Source organism: Argopecten irradians, chromosome 5 (genome assembly GCF_041381155.1).
Source record: "Argopecten irradians isolate NY chromosome 5, Ai_NY, whole genome shotgun sequence".
NCBI lineage: Eukaryota > Metazoa > Mollusca > Bivalvia > Pectinida > Pectinidae > Argopecten > Argopecten irradians.
This window is the reverse complement of record NC_091138.1, coordinates 4,232,347-4,258,416: the sequence shown is the minus strand read 5'-3', so window position 1 is coordinate 4,258,416 and position 26,070 is coordinate 4,232,347. Positions and strand designations below refer to the sequence as shown.

General features: G+C 36.1%; 1 protein-coding gene across 1 annotated transcript; it reads left to right on the top strand.

The window, feature by feature from the left end:
- The first annotated feature begins 225 nt into the window (after nt 1–225).
- LOC138322687 (WD repeat domain phosphoinositide-interacting protein 4-like) lies at nt 226–25,820 on the top strand. The gene is made up of 12 exons (XM_069266724.1): nt 226–438; nt 5,259–5,361; nt 5,645–5,719; nt 5,923–6,027; nt 6,985–7,084; nt 7,450–7,544; nt 11,671–11,744; nt 12,135–12,257; nt 15,204–15,289; nt 20,560–20,661; nt 22,251–22,369; nt 25,682–25,820. The coding sequence occupies exons 2-12, from the start codon at nt 5,316–5,318 to the stop codon at nt 25,786–25,788; spliced, it is 1,032 nt and encodes a 343-aa protein (XP_069122825.1). The 5' UTR covers nt 226–438; nt 5,259–5,315; the 3' UTR covers nt 25,789–25,820.
- The last annotated feature ends 250 nt before the right edge of the window (nt 25,821–26,070 follow it).

Genomic DNA, 26,070 nt, shown 5'->3' with positions numbered 1-26,070 from the left:
CACGAAACGAAAATAATTTTATAAAACAAAAAAACAAAACTCTATTGCATCTTAAAACTTTTTACAAAGCAAATTGAAAAGAAAACTTGGATTCTTAGATCGTAGATAGCTACAGATTTGTGGTTTTAACTCATTTTTTATTATGTTTGTAACTTTTCGTTTCGTATTATGCGTTTGGTGCATCCTAATCACATCTACGATTTACTTCGGTATACATTTCAAGCTTCTACGTGACTGTGTTTTGTTTTGGTGCGAGATTTCTTCATTGTGCATTGCTGATTCAACGCAATAAGGGTTTTACATCAATATCAGCTATTACGTTAATGAAACATGAAGATTACACCTGTACAGATCTAGAGGTGCTCGTATACGAGCTGTTTCATTGCGTTGCACCGAAATTACATTGGGAATATATTGGCCGATAGGATTGTGAGAAAGGTATTTAGGTTTATCAGGTTAAACCCTGCATAACTGATAATGTTAACAGGTTGGGCACAACCCTGCACATGGGTAACAGTTACCTATTTGAGTAATAGTTACCTGTTTGAGTAATCAATAAGTTACCCAAATGAGGAATTTTGTGCAAGAAAAATGCATCAAGTTGTTTTAAACCTTTTTTATCAAAAAAGGGCGTAATAAATTTGACATGTCATTTTATTAGTACACCCTTAGCCAATGTATATTTAACCGTTCACTGGAAGATGGAAAACTACCTCGAGAATGGAAAGAAGCTAACATCACTGCCATATTCAAGAAAGGATTGAAGTCAGACCCAGGAAACTATAGACCTGTCAGCCTCACGAGTATTGTTGTTAAAACCTTAGAGAAGTTAGTTAGAAACAGTATAGTTAAACACAAGGATAAGAATAATTTTTTAAGCTCTAAACATTTTGGTTTTATCTCGGGACGATCAACCCAACTTCAGTTGCTGAACGTTTTAGAAATTGGACTGAAATTATAGAAGATGGCGGAGAACTAGATGTAATTTACATGGATTTTATGAAGGCATTTGATAAGGTCCTGTGTAAACGCCTCTTAAAGAAATTGATAGGATATGGCGTCAGTCAAAAAGTAGTAAATTGGATAGAGGATTTCCTGAGTAATAGATTTCAACGTGTTATTGTTAATGGTGAGATGTCAAAAACATACCCTGTAATCAGCGGCATCCCACAAGGAAGTGTACTGGGCCCAATCTTATTTATAGTGTATATAAACGATCTCCCTGAAATAACAACATCTTCATCGCCACTATTTCCAGATGACACAAAGCTTTACAGGCAGATTAGAAACGACAATGATGTGATAAATCTCCAAGAGGACCTGTATAAACTCCAAAACTGGTCAAACAGAAGGAGAGAGGATTCAATTGGAAAACAGCACACACTAAAAGGACATTGGGGTTACTATCGATGAGGACCTGAATTTCAAAACCCACCTGCATAATATTGTGAACAAAGCGAACAGCATATTGGACTGATTCGAAGGTCTTTTGTATATCTTGATGAGTCAATGTTCAAGTTACTATTTCAAGCTCTCGTTAGACCACACCTGGAATAGCGGCGAGTGTATGGAACCCATATAGAGTGGCAGATATCGACCTGATCGAGAAAGTCAAGAGAATGGCATCAAAACTTATTCCTGGACTCAAAAACCTAACTTACGAGGAAGGCTTAGAAAGACTAAATCTTTCAACTTTACAACATCGGAGAACTAGAGGGGACATTAAAAATGTTTTTAAAATAGTTAAAAACATATATGATCATAGAGTAACTGAGAACTTTTTCCAAATGGACAGTACAGGCAGAACGAGAGGTCATTCTGAGAAAATTTTTAAGAAAATTTGCAATTTAGAATTAAGAAAGAATTTCTTAACAGAATAGTAGATGTATGGAATAATTTTTCGCAACATATTATAGATGGTATCGCAGATACTTTATACAACTTTGAAGTAATGTTAAATGAACACTGGAAAAATATTTGTTTTAAAATCTAATAGTCTATATTGTAGGATCATAGCCATTGATATACTGGAATTTATTTACTTATTTTTTATGAATGTATATATTGTTGAAATGGATATAGAGGGTTCCAGCCTGCATCCATCAATTATGACGCCCTTTTTCGATAATAATTTTTAAAACAACATTATGTGTTTTCTTTTCACAGAATTAAAACAACATTATGTGTTTTCTTTTCACAGAATTACTCATTTGGGTAACTTATTGATTACTACAAACAAGTAACTGTTACTCAAATGGGTAACTATTACCCATGTGCAGGGTTGTGCCCAACCTGGTTAACAGTCCTGGGCCGTTTTCGATTATACGGTTTGACTGGTTGGACCTAGTTGTTCGTTTATGAATTAACTGTTGATTTTATTTTGTTTTCAGACGAGCCTTGACAAAGCCCTGACGGGCTTGTATAAAAAACTGCAGGTCCGTCAGGATTTATACTTGAAATAATGACTTTAACAAACGGTCGAACCGCTTGTTCCGAATAAACAAAAAAGGGCCCTGGAGCGAGTTTTACTAAAGGTCGTAAACGTAAATGTAGTCGTAAACGTAGACGTAACTCACAATATTTTTGTGTTTTACTAAAAGTTGTAGCTTACGTTTTACGTCTATGTTTACGTAAAAATCTACGGGTGCCAGGAAGTAGACGTAACCTTACACGTAGCGAGTATATATTCTATATCCTCAGTTCTTATATCATTTGTGACGGAGAAAATGAGGACATTTAGCAGGAAAGTGTTTTTAGAGATACGGGTTTCACTTTTTAGTTAAATTATTTCTCAAAATCTCTTACAGAGTCAACTATAGACGCTTATTTTTTGGCTTATATAAACAGTCATTGCGTTATTTAAATTTAGACATTGTAAGCGAAATTACGAAACACTTTTTAACTTGTAGGTAACATTGAATATAAAGAAAAACTGACTACTGTGAACGTGGAATTTACGCTCTATATCACAAAGACATCTAAGTGTGAAAATTTCCCCCACGCGTAGGTCATCTGGTCGTCCAGTATAATCTTTACATTTAGTTATCGTGCTTTGTGTGTCAGCGTCCAGAGTTCGGAATTTGTTGCGTTTTAAAGATTATTTCTCAATTCGTTCCATCCTTGATATTTTAGAGCCGAAAAATGACTAGAGTGACACTGATTGGGCCCTAACTAAGTGCTGTTAATTTTGTGTCGGTCTGAGGCAGTCAATATTTTTGAAGTGATATTTTCAAACTTCGCCAGTATCGCCATTTTGTATTACAAAATTGCATGCTACATGCAATCTTTCTACATTATAAACACATACACGTACATGTACCACACCCGGCAAATCATATACATTATGTATCCGTATCTAATAAGCCATTTCTGGCTGGGAATCCCTTTTATGTAAACCAATAAAACAAATTAATAACATCTCTAAGTGATCAAAATAGGTTTAAGTAAAAATCATAGAATATATTCCTTATTTCATGAAATAGATACATCTACATGCAAGCCTATGCTTCATGTATATTAGATGCACATGTATATATCTGAAGTCAGAAGATGGGATTTCCTGAAAATTGTCGAGTGTAATTAGAGGTACATTGTATATTTTCAATTGTCTAAAATTTAGCTCCGGTATATTCAGAAAATTCCAAAACTGTTACAAAAAATCAGCCTTTTCATAGTATAAGTGATTTTCTGAATAGTGTATGAAAATGAAGAGAAAAAAGCATCATGTACATGTATCAAATTGAATGTACAATTATGCTAGATATTTATTATATCTAAATTACTAGTATATGTTTTTTCTTCTTTTTTAAAAAAAAAATAATTTGACTGTTAATCAAAGCTACGAAAATTACGAAATGTAAACTCAGTCTACTTTGGCCGTGTGCCAAGTGTCTTTAGCAAATCAAATGTCGCGTTACAAAATATATTCACACATAAGTTTTACGTCTATATATACTTCTACATTTACGTGCATAGTTACACCCTGTTGTAAAACTCAATTTACGCACACGTAAAAACTCAATTTACGCACACGTAAAGTTAGACGTAAAGTCTATGTTTACGTCTATGTTTACGCTTACGTCAACGACCTTTAGTAAAACTTGCTCCTGTAGTAGAGTAACAGTTACCCATTTGTAACTGTTTAACTATTAAACCACAGGTGTTCGTTTCTAATATAAGTATAAGTATAATACTGGGTCAAGGTCTATAACTCGGCCGGCCATATAACACTACCCAATTTCAGAAAAAGTATGATTATTAACCAACCGTATAGGATATAATAATAGGAATACTCTCAATCGACAGCCAGATAATTTATCTTTAATTTGGTATATGATACAATATATATCATGCCGTATAAATGTCACTAGGTATCCAGAAACATCGGAAAACAGCCAGATTTCAACTGGTCGGACACTGTGGTGTCCTCCGATAAACACGCCAGGACTCTAATGCGTAGCTCAAAAACCATTGCATGTCAACACTTCAGCGTCATAAGAATGAAAGTTTGGTAGAAAACAAACTTACCGGTATTGTAGCTATGTAGTATTGATTTAGTTTGTGACTTTTAAACAACAAATGTACTAATTAAGTTATGTTAGCAATGCCTTAATTATGTTACTCAATTGTGGGACTGTGGGACTTACATTATATGTTAGAGGTTTAAATAACACAACAAAACACTTTTGAAACATTTTGTCGTTTTCACAGTCAGCAAAATAAAGCCCGATAAGAAATCAGCTAACCAGTTGAATCTCATGTGGGAGTTTTGCCATGGTTTCATATTGAATTCAAGTACACTTCATATTCTCAAGAACTAATATATATTCTCAAGAACTAATATATCTATATATAGTTATCATATTACAGATCGTGTCAATATCATGAAAATAATTAAGAAATAATTTGACATGTTTGGCCTAACCTCTGGTGATCAAAATTGGGTAGATTTTTATCTCCAAAAAAGGAACATTGCACGCTACAGTTTTTGCACCACAGAAAAATACATAGTATAAATAACATGCAAAATAATAACAAAATCATATTTCCTTACATAGAAGATAAAGATGTGAATATATTAAAGTTTAATGTTATTGTATTGGTACCTGATCTAAATGCTGTGAGAATTTTGTTAGGGTCTTCAAGGTACATGTAACAAGTTTGAGTTATCATACCTGTCAAGTTTGTAAAAGAATTTGGAAGATTTGGGTAATTCAATAAAAACAATGTAAATATATGGTTTATATCTAATATTACAGCACAACGTTATAATGTAGGAAAAAGTCTTGCAGTTTAAATCTAAACAACACTACACAATGTCATCAAAAGGAATCTTCTCCATAAGTTTCAACCAAGACCACGGTAAGTCTTAACATTTTTACCACATGTTGTTCAGGTCAAAGGTTATTCAAGCCTATATGTTTTACTGTCATTAGCATAAATTGTTCTTCTCAATCAGTAGGAATATTTCTGTTATTGTTTCAACATGCAAAGTTCAAAACTGAATATTAAGATAGCATTGTTTAGTCTAATACTCCAATTGTTGATGATATAGATGTTACTATGGCATCTTTGGTCATGCATGATCGGTGCCACTCTGTTGGTCGCTGAACTTAGGATGCTTGATATGATTGTTTTATTTCAGGTTGTTTCATATGTGCGACAGATTCAGGTCTACGAATTTACAATGTAGAACCATTGACACAGAAACTTTTTCTTAGTAAGTATGATATTTATTTGCTTTGAAGCAGTATGGATGTTAAGTAAGTTGAAAATGAGCATCAAATTTTAATAGCATGTTTAAAGTTCATTTACAGATTGATTAAATTTTTTCAATATTGTTAAATGCTAATCAGTAGCTTAAAGCTAATTATTATCATGACAATAAAATGAATGAATGACTGTTATATATGACTAATACAGACCATGACACAGTGGGAAGTTTGGCCTGCGCTGAGATGTTGTTCCGGACCAATCTTCTGGCCCTGGTTGGAGGGGGCAGCTTTCCACGGTTTGACGAAAAAGCAGGTAACTGTTTTACGAAGCATTATGATAAGATGTGTCTGTATGCGGATTCTTATCATATGAGGTGGAGGTAACTCATATCATTAGTATACTACAATTATAATTCATGTATGTGGATAAAACTACATTTTACGATATTTTTTATTTTCAGAAAAGCAAACAATTAATTGTGTCTTAATGCATCATTCTCCTTATGAATGCTCAATTGGAAATAGGATGGAGCATCAACACCAAGGATTCCTTACAAAAAAATAGTTTATTTACATGTTTTGGATGGCTAGCCCAACCGTCACCAGACAAAAATTTAAATCAGTATTTTCAGAGCTAAAGTGCAAATTATGGTTCACGAAATGACGTCACATTAATTGTTATTAAATCACGTGATCTACTCAATGGACGGAGCAAAACAAGTGAATTTGATGGAAAAAGAGCAACATATAGATAGCAGTGGAAAATTTGGCTGCCCTCATCTTAATTTAGAGTGACTCTGATTCAAACAGTACCCTTCTGAAAGTCCATCATCCCTCGTCATATAAATACTCAGATTATGTACATGAGGAAACATTTTGCCAAGATGAGAAACCACATCTTGGTGTATATATTCAGTGTATATGGCATTTTTGAAAGTACTTCAAAACATAAATGGAATTCATATTCAACCTATCTTTTAGATGATGTAGATTTTTCTACTGCTATCTATATGTTGCTCTATTTACTTTAAATTAATTGTGATTTTACCAATTGGTTCCGAAACCTAGTGACTTCTAATTTAGAATATTGTTCCTTATTCAAAGCAATTTTGTTTCAATTCCTAGCTCAGTTTTGAAAAGGTGAGGGACAATAACTTACCTTATAGACATAGATTTTTCTAGCCTTTATCTAGCTTTTCTACCTTAAAACGTTTTTAATGTGTGTTCTTCAAAAATGGAAATGCAATGCACTAAATCTGTTGTTTTTAAGTGCTGATTTGGGATGACTCTCAGAAGGAACTTGCCAAAAAGGTTGTCATGGAAATCACATTTGCCCAATCGGTAGTGGCTATGAAACTGAAAAGGGAAAGGTATGTTTGTGTCAAGTGTAATGCTGTTTTACCATTTCCACTGTGTAATACAAGTATCATCTGCAGCTCTTCTCACACATCCTCTCCAATCATCTAAATATAAAAGGCCCTGGTATTTTCATCTGCATTCCGTTTGCCTCATGTGTGAAATAAATCTAGTTTACTCATTATAATCATTCTTTCTTGTGCTGGCACTTTTTCAATCTTGATGGCATTTCTGTAAGACTTGTATGAGAGAGGCAGCTCTTCATTACATTTAGATAGTAGTAGTGTTATACACCACTAAAGGTGCTTCAGTCTGATTGCTTAAAGCAACATTTCCACAATAAAATGAAGATTAAGATACTTACAATTCTTGTTTACAGGTTGATAGTTGTGTTAAGAAACCAAGTCCATGTGTTCAGTTTCCCCAACAAGCCCCAGAAGCTGTTTACATTTGGTACAAGAGATAATCCCAAAGGTATGGAAGTCAGATACAGTCTTTACACACCTCTCAGATACTAGTACATATAGTCATGTAAATGGGGGATAAGTATTGAGGTAATACAAGACTGACAATGCTAGATACATTGCTATAATTATATAATATCTTAATGGTAATAATATCATGAAATATATTATTTGTTGATTCTTAAGATAAGTGTGAATGTGTTGATTCTTAAGATAGTGTGAATGTGTTGATTCTTAAGATAAGACTTAGTGTGAATGTGTTGATTCTTAAGATAAGACTTAGTGTGAATGTGTTGATTCTTAAGATAAGACTTAGTGTGAATGTGTTGATTCTTAAGATAAGTGTGAATGCGTTGATTCTTAAGATAGGTGTGAATGTGTTGATTCTTAAGGTAAGTGTGAATGTGTTGATTCTTAAGGTAAGTGTGAATGTGTTGATTCTTAAGATAAGACTAAGTGTGAATGTGTTGATTCTTAAGATAAGTGTGAATGTGTTGATTCTTAAGATAAGTGTGAATGTGTTGATTCTTAAGATAAGACTTAGTGTGAATGTGTTGATTCTTAAGGTAAGTGTGAATGTGTTGATTCTTAAGGTAAGTGTGAATGTGTTGATTCTTAAGGTAAGTGTGAATGTGTTGATTCTTAAGGTAAGTGTGAATGTGTTGATTCTTAAGGTAAGTGTGAATGTGTTGATTCTTAAGATAAGTGTGAATGTGTTGATTCTTAAGATTAGTGTGAATGTGTTGATTCTTAAGGTAACTGTGAATGTGTTGATTCTTAAGGTAAGTGTGAATGTGTTTTAATTTGAAGTTCTGTTACGGCCTCGTACGCACTGTTACGTTTTGTTACGTCAATCCCGTTTTATTACGTCCTGTGGCGTTCACCATCTGTACCGTGACTGCCGTGGCAAATTTTTTGACAGTTTAAAAATCTGGCACGGCATCCACGGTAATCACGATCGCTCACGTTTATCTATCACCTCTTTCTGCGTTGTCTCACGTTGTCTCGCGGTCACCACGTTTTGTCCACGGTGGCCTGAAACGGGGCTGCCGTGGCCGCTGGGAACATAGTTTAAACCTAGCATAAGATAAGTGTGAATGTGTTGATTCTCAAGATAAGTGTGAATGTGTTGATTCTTAAGATAATTAAGTGTGAATGTGTTGATTCTTAAGATAAGTGTGAATGTGTTGATTCTTAAGATAATTAAGTGTGAATGTGTTGATTCTTAAGATAAGTGTGAATGTGTTGATTCTTAAGATAAGTGTGAATGTGTTGATTCTTAAGATAAGTGTGAATGTGTTGATTCTTAAGATAAGTGTGAATGTGTTGATTCTTAAGATAAGTGTGAATGTGTTGATTCTTAAGATAAGTGTGAATGTGTTGATTCTTAAGGTAAGTGTGAATGTGTTGATTCTTAAGATAAGTGTGAATGTGTTGATTCTTAAGATAAGTGTGAATGTGTTGATTCTTAAGGTAAGTGTGAATGTGTTGATTCTTAAGGTAAGTGTGAATGTGTTGATTCTTAAGATTAGTGTGAATGTGTTGATTCTTAAGATAATTAAGTGTGAATGTGTTGATTCTTAAGATAATAAAGTGTGAATGTGTTGATTCTTAAGATAAGTGTGAATGTGTTGATTCTTAAGATAAGTGTGAGTGTGTGTGATTCTTAAGATTAGTGTGAATGTGTTGATTCTTAAGATAATTAAGTGTGAATGTGTTGATTCTTAAGATAAGTGTGAATGTGTTGATTCTTAAGGTAACTGTGAATGTGTTGATTCTTAAGGTAAGTGTGAATGTGTTGATTCTTAAGATAATTAAGTGTGAATGTGTTGATTCTTAAGATAAGTGTGAATGTGTTGATTCTTAAGATAATTAAGTGTGAATGTGTTGATTCTTAAGATAATTAAGTGTGAATGTGTTGATTCTTAAGATAAGTGTGAATGTGTTGATTCTTAAGGTAAGTGTGAATGTGTTGATTCTTAAGATAAGTGTGAATGTGTCGATTCTTAAGATAAGTGTGAATGTGTTGATTCTTAAGATAAGTGTGAATGTGTTGATTCTTAAGATTAGTGTGAATGTGTTGATTCTTAAGATCCTTATTTGTTTAAGATAAGTGTGAATGTGTTGATTCTTAAGATAAGTGTGTAATGTGTTGATTCTTAAGATAAGTGTGAATGTGTTGATTCTTAAGATAAGTGTGAATGTGTTGATTCTTAAGGTAAGTGTGAATGTGTTGATTCTTAAGATAAGTGTGAATGTGTTGATTCTTAAGATAAGTGTGAATGTGTTGATTCTTAAGATTAGTGTGAATGTGTTGATTCTTAAGATTAGTGTGAATGTGTTGATTCTTAAGATTCTTATTTGTTTAAGATAAGTGTGAATGTGTTGATTCTTAAGATAAGTGTGAGTGTGTTGATTCTTAAGATTAGTGTGAATGTGTTGATTCTTAAGGTAAGTATGAATGTGTTGATTCTTAAGATAAGTGTGAATGTGTTGATTCTTAAGATAAGTGTGAATGTGTTGATTCTTAAGATAAGTGTGAGTGTGTTGATTCTTAAGATAAGTGTGAATGTGTTGATTCTTAAGATTAGTGTGAATGTGTTGATTCTTAAGGTAAGTGTGAATGTGTTGATTCTTAAGATAAGTGTGAATGTGTTGATTCTTAAGATAAGTGTGAATGTGTTGATTCTTAAGATTAGTGTGAATGTGTTGATTCTTAAGATAAGTGTGAATGTGTTGATTCTTAAGATTCTTATTTGTTTAAGATAAGTGTGAATGTGTTGATTCTTAAGATAAGTGTGAATGTGTTGATTCTTAAGGTAAGTGTGAATGTGTTGATTCTTAAGATAAGTGTGAATGTGTTGATTCTTAAGGTAAGTGTGAATGTGTTGATTCTTAAGATAAGTGTGAATGTGTTGATTCTTAAGATAAGTGTGAATGTGTTGATTCTTAAGATAAGTGTGAATGTGTTGATTCTTAAGATAAGTGTGAATGTGTTGATTCTTAAGGTAAGTGTGAATGTGTTGATTCTTAAGATTAGTGTGAATGTGTTGATTCTTAAGATAAGTGTGAATGTGTTGATTCTTAAGATAAGTGTGAATGTGTTGATTCTTAAGGTAAGTGTGAATGTGTTGATTCTTAAGATAAGTGTGAATGTGTTGATTCTTAAGATAATTAAGTGTGAATGTGTTGATTCTTAAGATAAGTGTGAATGTGTTGATTCTTAAGGTAAGTGTGAATGTGTTGATTCTTAAGATTAGTGTGAATGTGTTGATTCTTAAGATAAGTGTGAATGTGTTGATTCTTATGATAAGTGTGAATGTGTTGATTCTTAAGATTAGTGTGAATGTGTTGATTCTTAAGATAATTAAGTGTGAATGTGTTGATTCTTAAGATTAGTGTGAATGTGTTGATTCTTAAGATAAGTGTGAATGTGTTGATTCTTAAGATAAGTGTGAATGTGTTGATTCTTAAGGTAAGTGTGAATGTGTTGATTCTTAAGATAAGTGTGAATGCGTTGATTCTTAAGATAATTAAGTGTGAATGTGTTGATTCTTAAGATAATTAAGTGTGAATGTGTTGATTCTTAAGATAAGTGTGAATGTGTTGATTCTTAAGATAAGTGTGAATGTGTTGATTCTTAAGATAAGTGTGAATGTGTTGATTCTTAAGGTAAGTGTGAATGTGTTGATTCTTAAGATAAGTGTGAATGTGTTGATTCTTAAGATAAGTGTGAATGTGTTGATTCTTAAGATAAGTGTGAATGTGTTGATTCTTAAGATTCTGTGAATGTGTTGATTCTTAAGATAAGTGTGAATGTGTTGATTCTTAAGATAAGTGTGAATGTGCTGATTCTTAAGATTAGTGTGAATGTGTTGATTCTTAAGATTAGTGTGAATGTGCTGATTCTTCATTGCATACATCATAATGTGACAAAGTACACGTCATAGGAATGAAAATGTTTGTAAATAATGGCTTAACAGTTCCTCAGTTGTATTGTGCAGCATCTGCCATCATAAAGTATTATAGAACAGTGAGATACATGATATTCCCTCATAGTCAGGTATTTCCAGTATAATACACTATACAGGTGTTGATATATCACAACTGTGTGATTGTGATATTTGACCTTGTAGGTTTGTGTGAAGTTAGTGGATTTGGACAGACTCTGGTGTTCCCTGGACACAAGTGTGGAAGTGTTCAAATTGTGGTATGTATTCACTTATGAGTCAAAGGCTTAAAGCATTCATGAGGTCACCTAGTTTTCTCAGAACCTGTGATAGTTTAAATCATAGATTACATAATTAGTGTTCATATATTATGAGACAATATCCATGATTAGAGATTGTTTCATTTACCAATCAAATTGAACTTTCTTATTTTGATCCTGTCAATCCTTGCTGAAAAAAGTTTCAATTTGAAAGTAGGGGAGGTAATCTGACATTAAATTCAAATGAATAAAGCTTAGAAAAAACAACATTTTGCCTTAAAATTTGTTTCACCAGATTGCGTTGTTTGATACTTAGGACTAAACATGAACCAACCCAAACAGAATATCCTGCAGCTGTAGCTTATAGATTATCACTTGTATATTATTAAGGACCTGGAGACTACCCAGCCTGGTCAATCCTCCTCCCCTATCACCATCAACGCCCATCAGAATGATCTCGCTTGTCTGGCTCTCAATCAAAACGGAACACTGATGGCCACTGCCTCAAAAAAGGTAACTTAATAAGAACAGCACACTGCTGACCACTACCATAAAAAATGTAATTAGATCAGAACAGCACACTGCTGACCTCCACCAGAAAAAAGGTAATTAGATCAGAACAGCACACTGATGACCACCACCATAAAAAGGTAATTAGATCAGAACAGCACACTGATGACCTCCACCATAAAAAGGTAATTAGATCAGAACAGCACACTGCTGACCACCACCATAAAAAAGGTAATTAGATCAGAACAGCACACTGCTGACCACCACCATAAAAAAGGTAATTAGATCAGAACAGCACACTGATGACCTCCACCATAAAAAGGTAATTAGATCAGAACAGCACACTGCTGACCACCACCATAAAAAAAGGTAATTAAATCAGAACAGCACACTGATGACCTCCACCATAAAAAGGTAATTAGATCAGAACAGCACACTGCTGACCACCACCATAAAAAAGGTAATTTAATCAGAACAGCACACTGCTGACTTCCACCATAAAAAAAGGTAATTAAATTAAACAGCACACTGATGACCACCACCCATAAAAAAGGTAATAAGATCAGAACAGCACACTGCTTACCTCCACCATAAAAAGGTAATTAGATCAGAACAACACACTGATGACCTCCACCATAAAAAAGGTAATTAGATCAGAACAGCACACTGATGACCTCCACCATAAAAAAGGTAATTAGATCAGAACAGCACACTGCTGACCTCAACCATAAAAAGGTAATTAGATCAGAACAGCACACTGCTGACCTCCACCATAAAAAAGGTAATTAGATCAGAACAACACACTGATGACCTCCACCATAAAAAAGGTAATTAGATCAGAACAACACACTGCTGACCTCCACCATAAAAAGGTAATTAGATCAGAACAGCACACTGCTGACCACCACCATAAAAAGGATAATAAGATCAGAACAGCACACTGCTGACCTCCACCATAAAAAAGGTAATTAGATCAGAACAGCACACTGCTGACCTCCACCATAAAAAAGGTAATTAGATCAGAACAGCACACTGATGACCACCACCATAAAAAGGTAATTAAATTAAACAGCACACTGATGACCACCACCAGAAAAAAGGTAATCAGATCAGAACAGCACACTGCTGACCTCCACCATAAAAAAGGTAATTAGATCAGAACAGCACACTGCTGACCTCCACCATAAAAAGGTAATTAGATCAGAACAGCACACTGCTGACCTCCACCATAAAAAGGTAATTAGATCAGAACAGCACACTGCTGACCACCACCAAAAAAGGTAATTAAATCAGAACAGCACACTGCTAACCTCCACCATAAAAAGGTAATTAGATCAGAACAGCACACTGATGACCTCCACCATAAAAAAGGTAATTAGATCAGAACAGCACACTGCTGACCTCCACCATAAAAAGGTAATTAGATCGGAACAGCACACTGCTGACCACCACCAGAAAAAAGGTAATTAAATTAAACAGCACACTGATGACCTCCACCATAAAAAGGTAATTAAATCAGAACAGCACACTGCTGACCTCCACCATAAAAAGGTAATTTAATCAGAACAGCACACTGCTGACTTCCACCATAAAAAAGGTAATTAAATAAAACAGCACACTGATGACCACCACCAGAAAAAAAGGTAATTAGATCAGAACAGCACACTGCTGACCTCCACCATAAAAAGGTAATTAGATCAGAACAGCACACTGCTGACCTCCACCATAAAAAAGGTAATTAGATCAGAACAGCACACTGATGACCTCCACCATAAAAAGGTAATTAGATCAGAACAGCACACTGCTGACCTCCACCATAAAAAGGTAATTAGATCAGAACAGCACACTGCTGACCTCCACCATAAAAAAGGTAATTAGATCAGAACAGCACACTGCTGACCTCCACCATAAAAAGGTAATTAGATCAGAACAGCACACTGCTGACCACCACCAGAAAAAAGGTAATTAAATTAAACAGCACACTGCTGACCTCCACCATAAAAAGGTAATTAAATCAGAACAGCACACTGCTGACCTCCACCATAAAAAGGTAATTAAATCAGAACAGCACACTGCTGACCTCCACCATAAAAAAGGTAATTAGATCAGAACAGCACACTGCTGACCTCCACCATAAAAAGGTAATTAGATCAGAACAGCACACTGATGACCACCACCATAAAAAGGTAATTAGATCAGAACAGCACACTGCTGACCTCCACCATAAAAAGGTAATTAGATCAGAACAGCACACTGCTGACCACCACCAGAAAAAAGGTAATTAAATTAAACAGCACACTGCTGACCTCCACCATAAAAAGGTAATTAAATCAGAACAGCACACTGCTGACCACCACCATAAAAAAGGTAATTAAATCAGAACAGCACACTGCTGACCTCCACCATAAAAAGGTAATTAGATCAGAACAGCACACTGCTGACCTCCACCATAAAAAAGGTAATTAGATCAGAACAGCACACTGCTGACCACCACCATAAAAAAGGTAATTAGATCAGAACAGCACACTGCTGACCTCCACCATAAAAAGGTAATTAGATCAGAACAGCACACTGCTGACCTCCACCATAAAAAGGTAATTAGATCAGAACAGCACACTGATGACCTCCACCATAAAAAAGGTAATTAGATCAGAACAGCACACTGCTGACCTCCACCATAAAAAGGTAATTAGATCAGAACAGCACACTGATGACCTCCACCATAAAAAAGGTAATTAGATCAGAACAGCACACTGATGACCACCACCATAAAAAGGTAATTAGATCAGAACAGCACACTGCTGACCTCCACCATAAAAAGGTAATTAAATCAGAACAGCACACTGCTGACCTCCACCATAAAAAGGTAATTAGATCAGAACAGCACACTGCTGACCACCACCATTAAAAACTTAAGATTCTACCTTTTATACTTGTGTGTTGTTTCAGGGAACATTGATACGAGTGTTTGACCTTGTGACCAAGAAACAAGTGGTGGAGTTGAGAAGAGGAGCAGATACAGCCATGTTATACTGGTAAGTTATGAGCAAGTTACTCTGAAGTCCTGGGCCGGTTGTTCAAAAGATGATTAGCTTAATCACATGATTATTGAAAATGTCAGTTCTCATTTGCTGCCATGTTTGTATTAAATTATATCTCTATAAAATCAGCAAGTATGTAAAGAATGGAGTTCCTAAGAATCCTATAAAATTTTGTAAAAATTTGTATTACCAGAAAGTATTTTATCTTGATTCGAAAATTGATCATTGTTAATCATATGATAATGTTTCAATATGTTCACTGGGTATTAAGTAGCTGATCACTACAGGAAAATATAAATTTCATTATTAGGTAGTATACACATTAAATACATGCAGAAAACATATTCAAATGTATGTTGTATATTAACTGACTGTTAAAGGTGTATACTAGTAATAATAATAGGGTTATCATCTTGTTAGCTCACCTGTTCGAAGGTCAAGTGAGCTTATGGTTTGGTGCAGCGTCCGTTGTCCGTCCGTCGTCCATTTAAACGTTGTCCGTCCGTCGTCCATTTAAACAGCTTCTTCTACAAAACTTGGAGACCTAGAGTCCTGAAATTTGGCTTATAGCATGCTGGGATGAAGGGCTACAAAGGTTGTTCAAATAAATGACCTTGACCTTCATTTAAGGTCACAGGGGTCAAATAGGTGAAAATCTTTAACAGACATCTTCTAAATAACCAGGAGGCCTGGAGACCTGATATTTGGCATGTAACATGCTGGGATGAAGGACTACCAAGTTTGTTCAAATGAATGACCTTGACCTTGATTCAAGGTCACAGGGGTCAAATAGGCTTACATCTTTAAACGACTTCTTTATAATAACCAAGAAGCCTAGGGACCTGATTTTAGGCCTGTTACATGCTGGGATGAAGGCCTACCAAGTTTGTTCAAATTCATTACCTTGACCTTCATTCAAGGTCACTGGGGTCAAATAGGCCTAAATCTTTAAACAACTTCTTCTTAATAACCAAGAAGCCTAGGGACCTGATATAGGGCCTGTGGCATGCTGGTATCAAGGGCTACCAAGTTTGTTCAAATGAATGACCTTGACTTTCATTCAAGGTCAAAGGGGACATATAGGCTAAAATCTGTAAACGACTTCTTAATAACCAAGAGGCAAATGGGCCTCTAACATGCTTGGGTATGATATAAATTTTTATTCACTCTCCTATTTGTTAAGTATTAACCATGCATGATTACCAGATAGCAGGTGACCGATTTGGACCCATTGGGCCCTTGTTAACTTCTCCTTCAGTCATGACTTTGACCCAATATTTCTTTTGCAGCATCTCCTTTAACCATGACTCTGACCCGATATTTCATTGTAGCATCTCCTAGTCATGACTCTGACCCAAAATTTCATTGTAGCATCGCCTTCAGTCATTATTCCTTTCATCATAACTCTGACCAGATATTTCATTGTAGCATCTCCTTCAGTCATGACTCTGACCAGATATTTCTTTGTAGCATCTCCTTCAGTCATGGCTCTTACCAGATATTTCATTGTAAAATTTCCTTCAGTCATAACTCTGACCAGATATTTCATCGTAGCATCTGCTTCAGTCATGACTCTTACCAGATATTTCTTTGTAGCATCTCCTTCAGTCATGACTCTTACCAGATATTTCATTGTAGAATCTTCTTTAGCCATAACTCTGACCCGATATATCATTGTAAAATATCCTTCAGTCATGACTCTGACCAGATATTTCTTTGTAGCATCTCCTTCAGTCATGACTCTTACCAGATATTTCATAGTAGAATCTCCTTTAGCCATAACTCTGACCCGATATATCATTGTAAAATTTCCTTCAGTCATGACTCTGACCAGATATTTCTTTGTAGCATCTCCCTTAGTCATATCTCTGACCAGATATTTAATTGTAGCATCTCCTTTAGTGATAACTCTGACCCTATATTTCATTGTAGCATCACTTTTAGTCATAAATCTGACCCGATATTTCATTTTAGCATCTCTTTCAGTCATGACTCTTACCAGATATTTTATTGTAGCATCGCATTCAGTCATGACTCTGACCCAATATATTTCATTGTAGCATCTCCTTTAGCCATGACTCTGACCCGATATTTCTTTTGTTACATGTACACCTTCTTCAGTCATGAATCTGACCAGATATTAAATTTTCTTTTGTAACATCTCCTGCAGTCATGACTCTGAGTAGATATTTCTTTTGAAGCGTCTCCTTTAGCCATGACTCTGACCCGATATTTCTTTTGTAACATCTCCTTCAGTCATGACTCTGAGTAGATATTTCTTTTGTTACATCTCCTTTAGTCATGACTCTGACCAGATATTTCTTTTGTAACATCTCCTGCAGTCATGACTCTGAGTAGATATTTCTTTTGAAGCGTCTCCTTTAGCCATGACTCTGACCCGATATTTCTTTTGTTACATCTCCTTTAGCCATGACTCTGACCCGATATTTCTTTTGTTACATCTCCTTTAGTCATGACTCTAACCCGATATTTCTTTTGTAACATCTCCTTCAGTCATGACTCTGACCCGATATTTCTTTTGTAACATCTCCTTCAGTCATGACTCTGACCCGATATTTCTTTTGTTACATCTCCTTCAGTCATGACTCTGACCCGATATTTCTTTTGTTACATCTCCGTTAGTCATGACTCTAACCCGATATTTCTTTTGTAACATCTCCTTCAGTCATGACTCTGACCAGATATTTCTTTTGTAACATCTCCTGCAGTCAAGACTCTGAGTAGATATTTCTTTTGTAACATCTCCTTCAGTCATGACTCTGAGTAGATATTTCTTTTGAAGCATCTCCTTTAGCTATGACTCTAACCCGATATTTCTTTTGTTACATCTCCTTCAGTCATGACTCTGAGTAGATATTTCTTTTGAAGCATCTCCTTTAGCTATGACTCTAACCCGATATTTCTTTTGTAACATCTCCTTCAGTCATGACTCTGAGTAGATATTTCTTTTGAAGCATCTCCTTTAGCTATGACTCTAACCCGATATTTCTTTTGTAACATCTCCTTCAGTCATGACTCTGAGTAGATATTTCTTTTGTTACATCTCCTTTAGTCATGACTCTAACCCGATATTTCTTTTGTAACATCTCCTTCAGTCATGACTCTGAGTAGATATTTCTTTTGTAACATCTCCTTTAGCTATGACTCTAACCCGATATTTCTTTTGTTACATCTCCTTCAGTCATGACTCTGAGTAGATATTTCTTTTGAAGCGTCTCCTTTAGCCATGACTCTGACCCGATATTTCTTTTGTTACATCTCCTTTAGTCATGACTCTAACCCGATATTTCTTTTGTTACATCTCCTTTAGTCATGACTCTGACCCGATATTTCTTTTGTTACATCTCCTTTAGCTATGACTCTAACCCGATATTTCTTTTGTTACATCTCCTTTAGCTATGACTCTAACCCGATATTTCTTTTGTTACATCTCCTTTAGTCATGACTCTGACCCGATATTTCTTTTGTAACATCTCCTTCAGTCATGACTCTGAGTAGATATTTCTTTTGTTACATCTCCTTTAGTCATGACTCTGACCCGATATTTCTTTTGTTACATCTCCTTCAGTCATGACTCTGAGTAGATATTTCTTTTGAAGCGTCTCCTTTAGCCATGACTCTAACCCGATATTTCTTTTGTTACATCTCCTTTAGCTATGACTCTAACCCGATATTTCTTTTGTAGCATCTCCTTTAGTCATGACTCTGACCCGATATTTCTTTTGTAACATCTCCTTCAGTCATGACTCTGACCCGATATTTCTTTTGTTACATCTCCTTTAGTCATGACTCTAACCCGATATTTCTTTTGTAACATCTCCTGCAGTCATGACTCTGAGTAGATATTTCTTTTGTAACATCTCCTTCAGTCATGACTCTGAGTAGATATATCTTTTGTTACATCTCCGTTAGTCATGACTCTGACCAGATATTTCTTTTGTTACATCTCCTTTAGTCATGACTCTGAGTAGATATATCTTTTGTTACATCTCCTTTAGCCATGACTCTGACCAGATATTTCTTTTGAAGCGTCTCCTTTAGTCATGACTCTGACCAGATATTTCTTTTGTAACATCTCCTTCAGTCATGACTCTAACCCGATATTTCTTTTGTTACATCTCCTTTAGTCATGACTTTGACCCAATATTTCTTTTGCAGCATCTCCTTTAACCATGACTCTGACCCGATATTTCATTGTAGCATCTCCTACAGTCATGACTCTGACCCAAAATTTCATTGTAGCATCGCCTTCAGTCATAATTCCTTTCATCATAACTCTGACCAGATATTTCATTGTAGCATCTCCTTTAGCCATGACTCTGACCAGATATTTCTTTTGTAGCATCTCCTTTAGTCATGACTCTGAGTAGATATTTCTTTTGTTACATCTCCTTCAGTCATGACTCTGAGTAGATATTTCTTTTGTTACATCTCCTTCAGTCATGACTCTGAGTAGATATTTCTTTTGTAACATCTCCTTTAGTCATGACTCTAACCCGATATTTCTTTTGTAGCATCTCCTTCAGTCATGACTCTGACCCGATATTTCTTTTGTTACATCTCCTTTAGCTATGACTCTAACCCGATATTTCTTTTGTTACATCTCCTTTAGTCATGACTCTAACCCGATATTTCTTTTGTAACATCTCCTTCAGTCATGACTCTGAGTAGATATTTCTTTTGTTACATCTCCTTTAGCCATGACTCTGACCCGATATTTCTTTTGTAACATCTCCTTCAGTCATGACTCTGACCCGATATTTCTTTTGTAACATCTCCTTTAGCTATGACTCTAACCCGATATTTCTTTTGTTACATCTCCTTTAGCTATGACTCTAACCCGATATTTCTTTTGTAACATCTCCTTTAGCTATGACTCTAACCCAATATTTCTTTTGTTACATCTCCTTTAGCTATGACTCTAACCCGATATTTCTTTTGTTACATCTCCTTTAGCTATGACTCTAACCCGATATTTCTTTTGTTACATCTCCTTTAGTCATGACTCTAACCCGATATTTCTTTTGTAGCATCTCCTTTAGCCATGACTCTAACCCGATATTTCTTTTGTTACATCTCCTTCAGTCATGACTCTGAGTAGATATTTCTTTTGTAACATCTCCTTTAGTCATGACTCTAACCCGATATTTCTTTTGTTACATCTCCTTTAGCTATGACTCTAACCCGATATTTCTTTTGTTACATCTCCTTTAGTCATGACTGACTTTTTATTTCATTTGTAGCATCTCCTTCAGCCATGACTCTGCTTTTCTGTGTGCATCAAGTGACAAAGGGACGGTGCATATATTTGCTGTCAAAGAGACTCATCTCAATAAAAGATCCTCGTAAGTATAACAACCTGTTAAGAACAGTGAGCCATTTGTGCATTAATAGTTTGGCTAAGTTATCTTTCAAACTATATGCTGTGTGATTATTGCTTACATTACCTTATGTGCTGTGCATCTACAATATAATCACTTTGATTCCATGCTAAGATTATTATTATTTTGAATACATGTACTTGAGAATGAAACAAGCAAAAATTTCTTTTGAGAACATGTACTTAGGCCAAAGAAAATACCTGACCGACCCTAATTTTACACCCCAGACCCTAATTATTTTTTTTTCACTTTTCTACAAAAAATGTTTAAAAATCGGGATTTCGATCTCAAACTTCAGTTCCGGCCATTATTTTAGAGTGACAGACACATAAAAAACAAACAAACAAAAAACCAAACAAAAATATCCCAACCTACCAACCCTATTTTTAGCCCACCATCATCACATGGTGGGCTATTCAAATCGCCTTTCGTCCGTGGTCCGTGGTCCGTCCGTCCTTCCGTCCTTCCGTCCGTCCGTTGACAATTCTTGTTACCGCTATTTTTCAGAAAGTACTGAAGGGATCTTTCTCAAATTTCATATGTCGGTTCCCCTAGGACCCTAGTTGTGCATATTGCATTTTGGGACCGATCGGTCAACAAGATGGCCGACAGGCGGCCATCTTGGATTTTGATAGTTAAAGTTTGTTACCGCTATTTCTCAAAAAGTGCTGAAGGGATCTTTCTCAAATTTCATATACAGGTTCCCCTAGGACCGTAGTTGTGCATATTACATTTTGGGACCAATCGATGAACAAGATGGCCGACAGGCGACCATCTTGGATTTTGATAGTTAAAGTTTGTTACCGCTATTTCTCAAAAAGTACTGAAGGGATCTTTCTCAAATTTCATATATAGGGTCCCCTAGGGCCCTAATTGTGCATGTTGCATTTTGGGACGGATCGGTGAACAAGATGGCCGACAGGCGGCCATCTTGGATTTTGATATAGTTAAAGTTTGTTACCGCTATTTCTCAAAAAGTACTGAAGGGATCTTTCTCAAATTTCATATGTCGGTTTCCCTAGGACCCTAGTTGTGTATATTGCATTTTGGGACCAACTGGTCAACAAGATGGCCGACAGGCGGCCATCTTGGATTTTGATAGTTAAAGTTTGTTATCGCTATTTCTCAGAAAGTACTGAAGGGATCTTTCTCAAATTCTATGCATAGTTTCCCCTTGTACCCTAGTTGTGCATAGTACATTTAAGGACTGATCCATAATGCCTTTCGGGACTGATCGGTAAACAAGATGGCAAACTGGCCGCCATCTTAGATTTCATTGTTGAAGTTTGTTACCACTATTTCTTAGAAAGTACTATAGGGATCTGTCTCAAATTTTATATGTAGTGTGTTTGAAAAAGTTTGAAAAGCAGGGAAAAGATCCCTCTTTCCATTGTCATACATAGATCATTCTTTGGTGGGCGCCAAGATCCCTCTGGGATCTCTTGTTTTCCTAATGTCACCCTAAACGGACATATATTTTTTTGGCCTTATCTTGAAATACATGATGGACAATTATTACATAAAACATGAAAATATCAAACTGTTTTCCACAGATTTAAACAGATGGGATTCTTGGGAACTTATGTGGAGTCCCAGTGGGGTCTAGCTAACTTCACAGTGGCTGCTGAGTGTGCTTGTGCCTGTGCTTTTGGACCTGGGCATTCAGTCATAGGTAAAAACAAATCCTAATAAAGTAATCGTCAACACATCAAAGTCCATTTAGATATTTCTAAGAAATCTATGTTACCGGTAGTAGATTGATGTTTAAGTCTGTTATTTTGTAAGACATGAGCCAATTCATTAAATATATAATGGAACTTTAATTATAATTTATAACTGAACTCCATTATACGTGTTGTTATCCCCCGCCCAACGAAGTTGGCGGGGGATATACAAATAGGTTCTGTCCGTCCGTCCGTCTGTCCGTCCGTACGAATGGTTTCCGGAGCATAACTCTAAAACCAGTAGAGATATTTCCACGAAACTTCATACACACATTGGTCTTATGGTCTAGTAGTGCCTTTTGCTATTTTTAGGTTTTCATTTTTAGCTCAGCTGGCCCGAAGGGCCGGTGAGCTTATGTCATAAGGCGGCGTCCGTCGTCCGTCCGTCAACATTTCCTTTAAATCGCTACTAGTCATAGAGTTCTGCATAGATTGTAACCAAATTTGGCCACAAACATCCTTGGGGGAAGGGGAACAGAACTTGTATAAATTTTGGCTCTGACTCCCCGGGGGCAGGAGGGGCGGGGCCCAATAGGGAAAATAAAGGTAAATTCTATAAAACGCTACTTGTCCTAGAGTTCTGCATGGATTGTAACCAAATTTGGCCACAAACATCCTTGGGGGAAGGGGAACAGAACTTGTATAAATTTTGGCTCTGACCCCCTGGGGGCAGGAGGGGCGGGGCCCAATAGGGGAAATAGAGGTAAATCCTATAAATCGCTACTTGTCCTAGAGTTCTGCATGGATTGTAACCAAATTTGGCCACAAACATCCTTGGGGGAAGGGGAACAGAACTTGTATAAATTTTGGCTCTGACCCCCTGGGGGCAGGAGGGGCGGGGCCCAATAGGGGAAATAGAGGTAAATCCTATAAATCGCTACTTGTCCTAGAGTTCTGCATGGATTGTAACCAAATTTGGCCACAAACATCCTTGGGGGAAGGGGAACAGAACTTGTATAAATTTTGGTTCTGACCCCCTGGGGGCAGGAGGGGCGGGGCCCAATAGGGGAAATAGAGGTAAATCCTATGAATCGCTACTTGACCTAGAGTTCTGCATGGATTGTAACCAAATTTGGCCACAAACATCCTTGGGGGAAGGGGAACAGAACTTGTATAAATTTTGGCTCTGACCCCCTGGGGGCAGGAGGGGCGGGGCCCAATAGGGGAAATAGAGGTAAATCCTATAAATCGCTACTTGTCCTAGAGTTCTGCATGGATTGTAACCAAATTTGGCCACAAACATCCTTGGGGGAAGGGGAACAGAACTTGTATAAATTTTGGCTCTGACCCCCTGGGGGCAAGAGGGGCGGGTCCCAATAGGGGAAATAGAGGTAAATCCTATCAATCGCTAATAGCCATATAGTTCTGCTTGGATTTTAACCAAATTTGACCCAGAAATATCCTTGGGGTTAACAGAATTTGTATAAATTTTGGCTTTGACACCTTGAGCAGAAAGAGTGGGGCCCAATAGGGGAATTAGAGGTAAATATTCAAATTCCTTCAGAAAAGAAACAATGAACTTGTATTCAGAACATTCCTAGGCATTACAAACCAGGTGAGCGATACAGGCCCTCTGGGCCTCTTGTTTCCGTAACCATGGAAACATTGCTGAAAATATCATATTTTTGTACCAGGTTCGTTTCCGGAGCATAACTCTAAAACCAGAAGAGATATTTCCACGAAACTTCATAGACACATTGGTCTTATGGTCTAGTAGTGCCTTTTGCTATTTTAAGGTTTTCACTTTTTGTACTTTTTTCTGTAACCATGGAAACATTGCTGAAAATGGCAGATTTTTGTGTAAGAATCGTTTCCGGAGCATAACTCTAAAACCAGTAGAGATATTTCCACGAAACTTCATACACACATTGGTCTTATGGTCTAGTAGTGCCTTTTGCTATTTTTAGGTTTTCATTTTTAGCATTTTTTCCGTAACCATGGAAACATTGCTGAAAATATCATATTTTTGTACCAGGTTCCTTTCCGGAGCATAACTCTAAAACCAGAAGAGATATTTCTACGAAACTTCATAGACACATTAGACACATTGGTCTTATGGTCTAGTAGTGCCTTTTGCTATTTTAAGGTTTTCACTTTGTACTTTTTAGGTCATCTGACCCGAAGGGTCATTGCTGAAAATGGCAGATTTTTGTGTAAGAATCGTTTCCGGAGCACAACTCTAAAACCAGTAGAGATATTTCCACGAAACTTCATACACACATTGGTCTTATGGTCAAGTAGTGCCTTTTGCTATTTTTAGGTTTTCATTTTTTGCATTTTTTCCGTAACCATGGAAACATTGCTGAAAATATCATATTTTTGTACCAGGTTCCTTTCTGGAGCATAACTCTAAAACCAGAAGAGATATTTCTACGAAACTTCATAGACACATTAGACACATTGGTCTTATGGTCTAGTAGTGCCTTTTGCTATTTTAAGGTTTTCACTTTGTACTTTTTTCTGTAACCATGGAAACATTGCTGAAAATGGCAGATTTTTGTGTAAGAATCGTTTCCGGAGCACAACTCTAAAACCAGCTGAGATATTTCCATGAAACTTCATAGACACACTGTTCTTATGGTCTAGTAGTGCCTTTTGCTATTTTTAGGTTTTCAATTTTTGCACTTTTTCCGTAACCATGGAAACATTGCTGAAAATATCATATTTTTGTAGCAGGTTCATTTCCGGAGCATAACTCTAAAACCAGCAGAGATACTTCCACGAAACCTCATAGACACATTCTTTTTATGGTCTAGTAGTAACTTTTGCTATTTTTAGGTTTTCATTTTTTGCACTTTTTCCGTTACCATGGAAACATTGCTGAAAATATCATGGTAAATGGTAAATGTTACTTTGCAACACTCCACCCATCTTTGTGTATATAGTCTAATATAAATGTCAAGGCTGTATACCTGATTCAACAATTGCAGCCCCGCTCTACTTGAATTATACTCCATCTTTCTCTAGCTCAACTTCCTTTTTCCTGTTTTTTTCATACACATAAGTCTCCACAATCAAACTTACTTCAGCTTTGATATCTCCATTGGCAGGGTATCTGAATGACTATGTCCTTGTTGATATTGAAAATTAAATTCCTACAGTAATGTAATATTTCCCCCCTCGGGAATTGTAGTCCGATTGTTAACCATCAGTTATGTATATTCATTTTGAATTTAAGAAAGGAGTTCCATTCATTTTGATAATAATTCTATACTACTTGATCCCTGGCCAGTTAATGTTTTTTTTTCTTTATTCCCCAGCGGTATGTGTGGATGGTACCTTCCATAAATATGTGTTCACCACTGACGGCAACTGTAACAGGGAAGCTTACGATGTATACCTAGATATTGGGGACGATATGGAATAGGGAACGGCGTTCATCATACCATAAACTCTCACAGTTGTAACAAGGAGGCTTACAAAGTATACCTGGATATTGGGGACGATATGGAATCCCTAGGGAACGGCGTTCATCATAACATAAACTCTCACAGTTGTAACAAGGAGGCTTACGTTGTATACCTAGATATTGGGGACGATATGGAATAGGGAACATCATTCATCATTCCATAAACTCTCAAAGCTGTAACAGGGAGGCTTACATGATACTTTAATCTGGGACATATGGACCAGGAACAACATTCATCAT

Coding starts and splice junctions, on each gene's coding strand:
- LOC138322687 (XM_069266724.1), top strand. CDS start 5,316: ATGTCATCAAAAGGAATCTTCTCCATAAGTTTCAACCAAGACCACG. Junction 7,085..7,449: donor ATGAAACTGAAAAGGGAAAG/GTATGTTTGTGT, acceptor TCTTGTTTACAG/GTTGATAGTTGTGTTAAGAA. Junction 7,545..11,670: donor TACAAGAGATAATCCCAAAG/GTATGGAAGTCA, acceptor TTGACCTTGTAG/GTTTGTGTGAAGTTAGTGGA.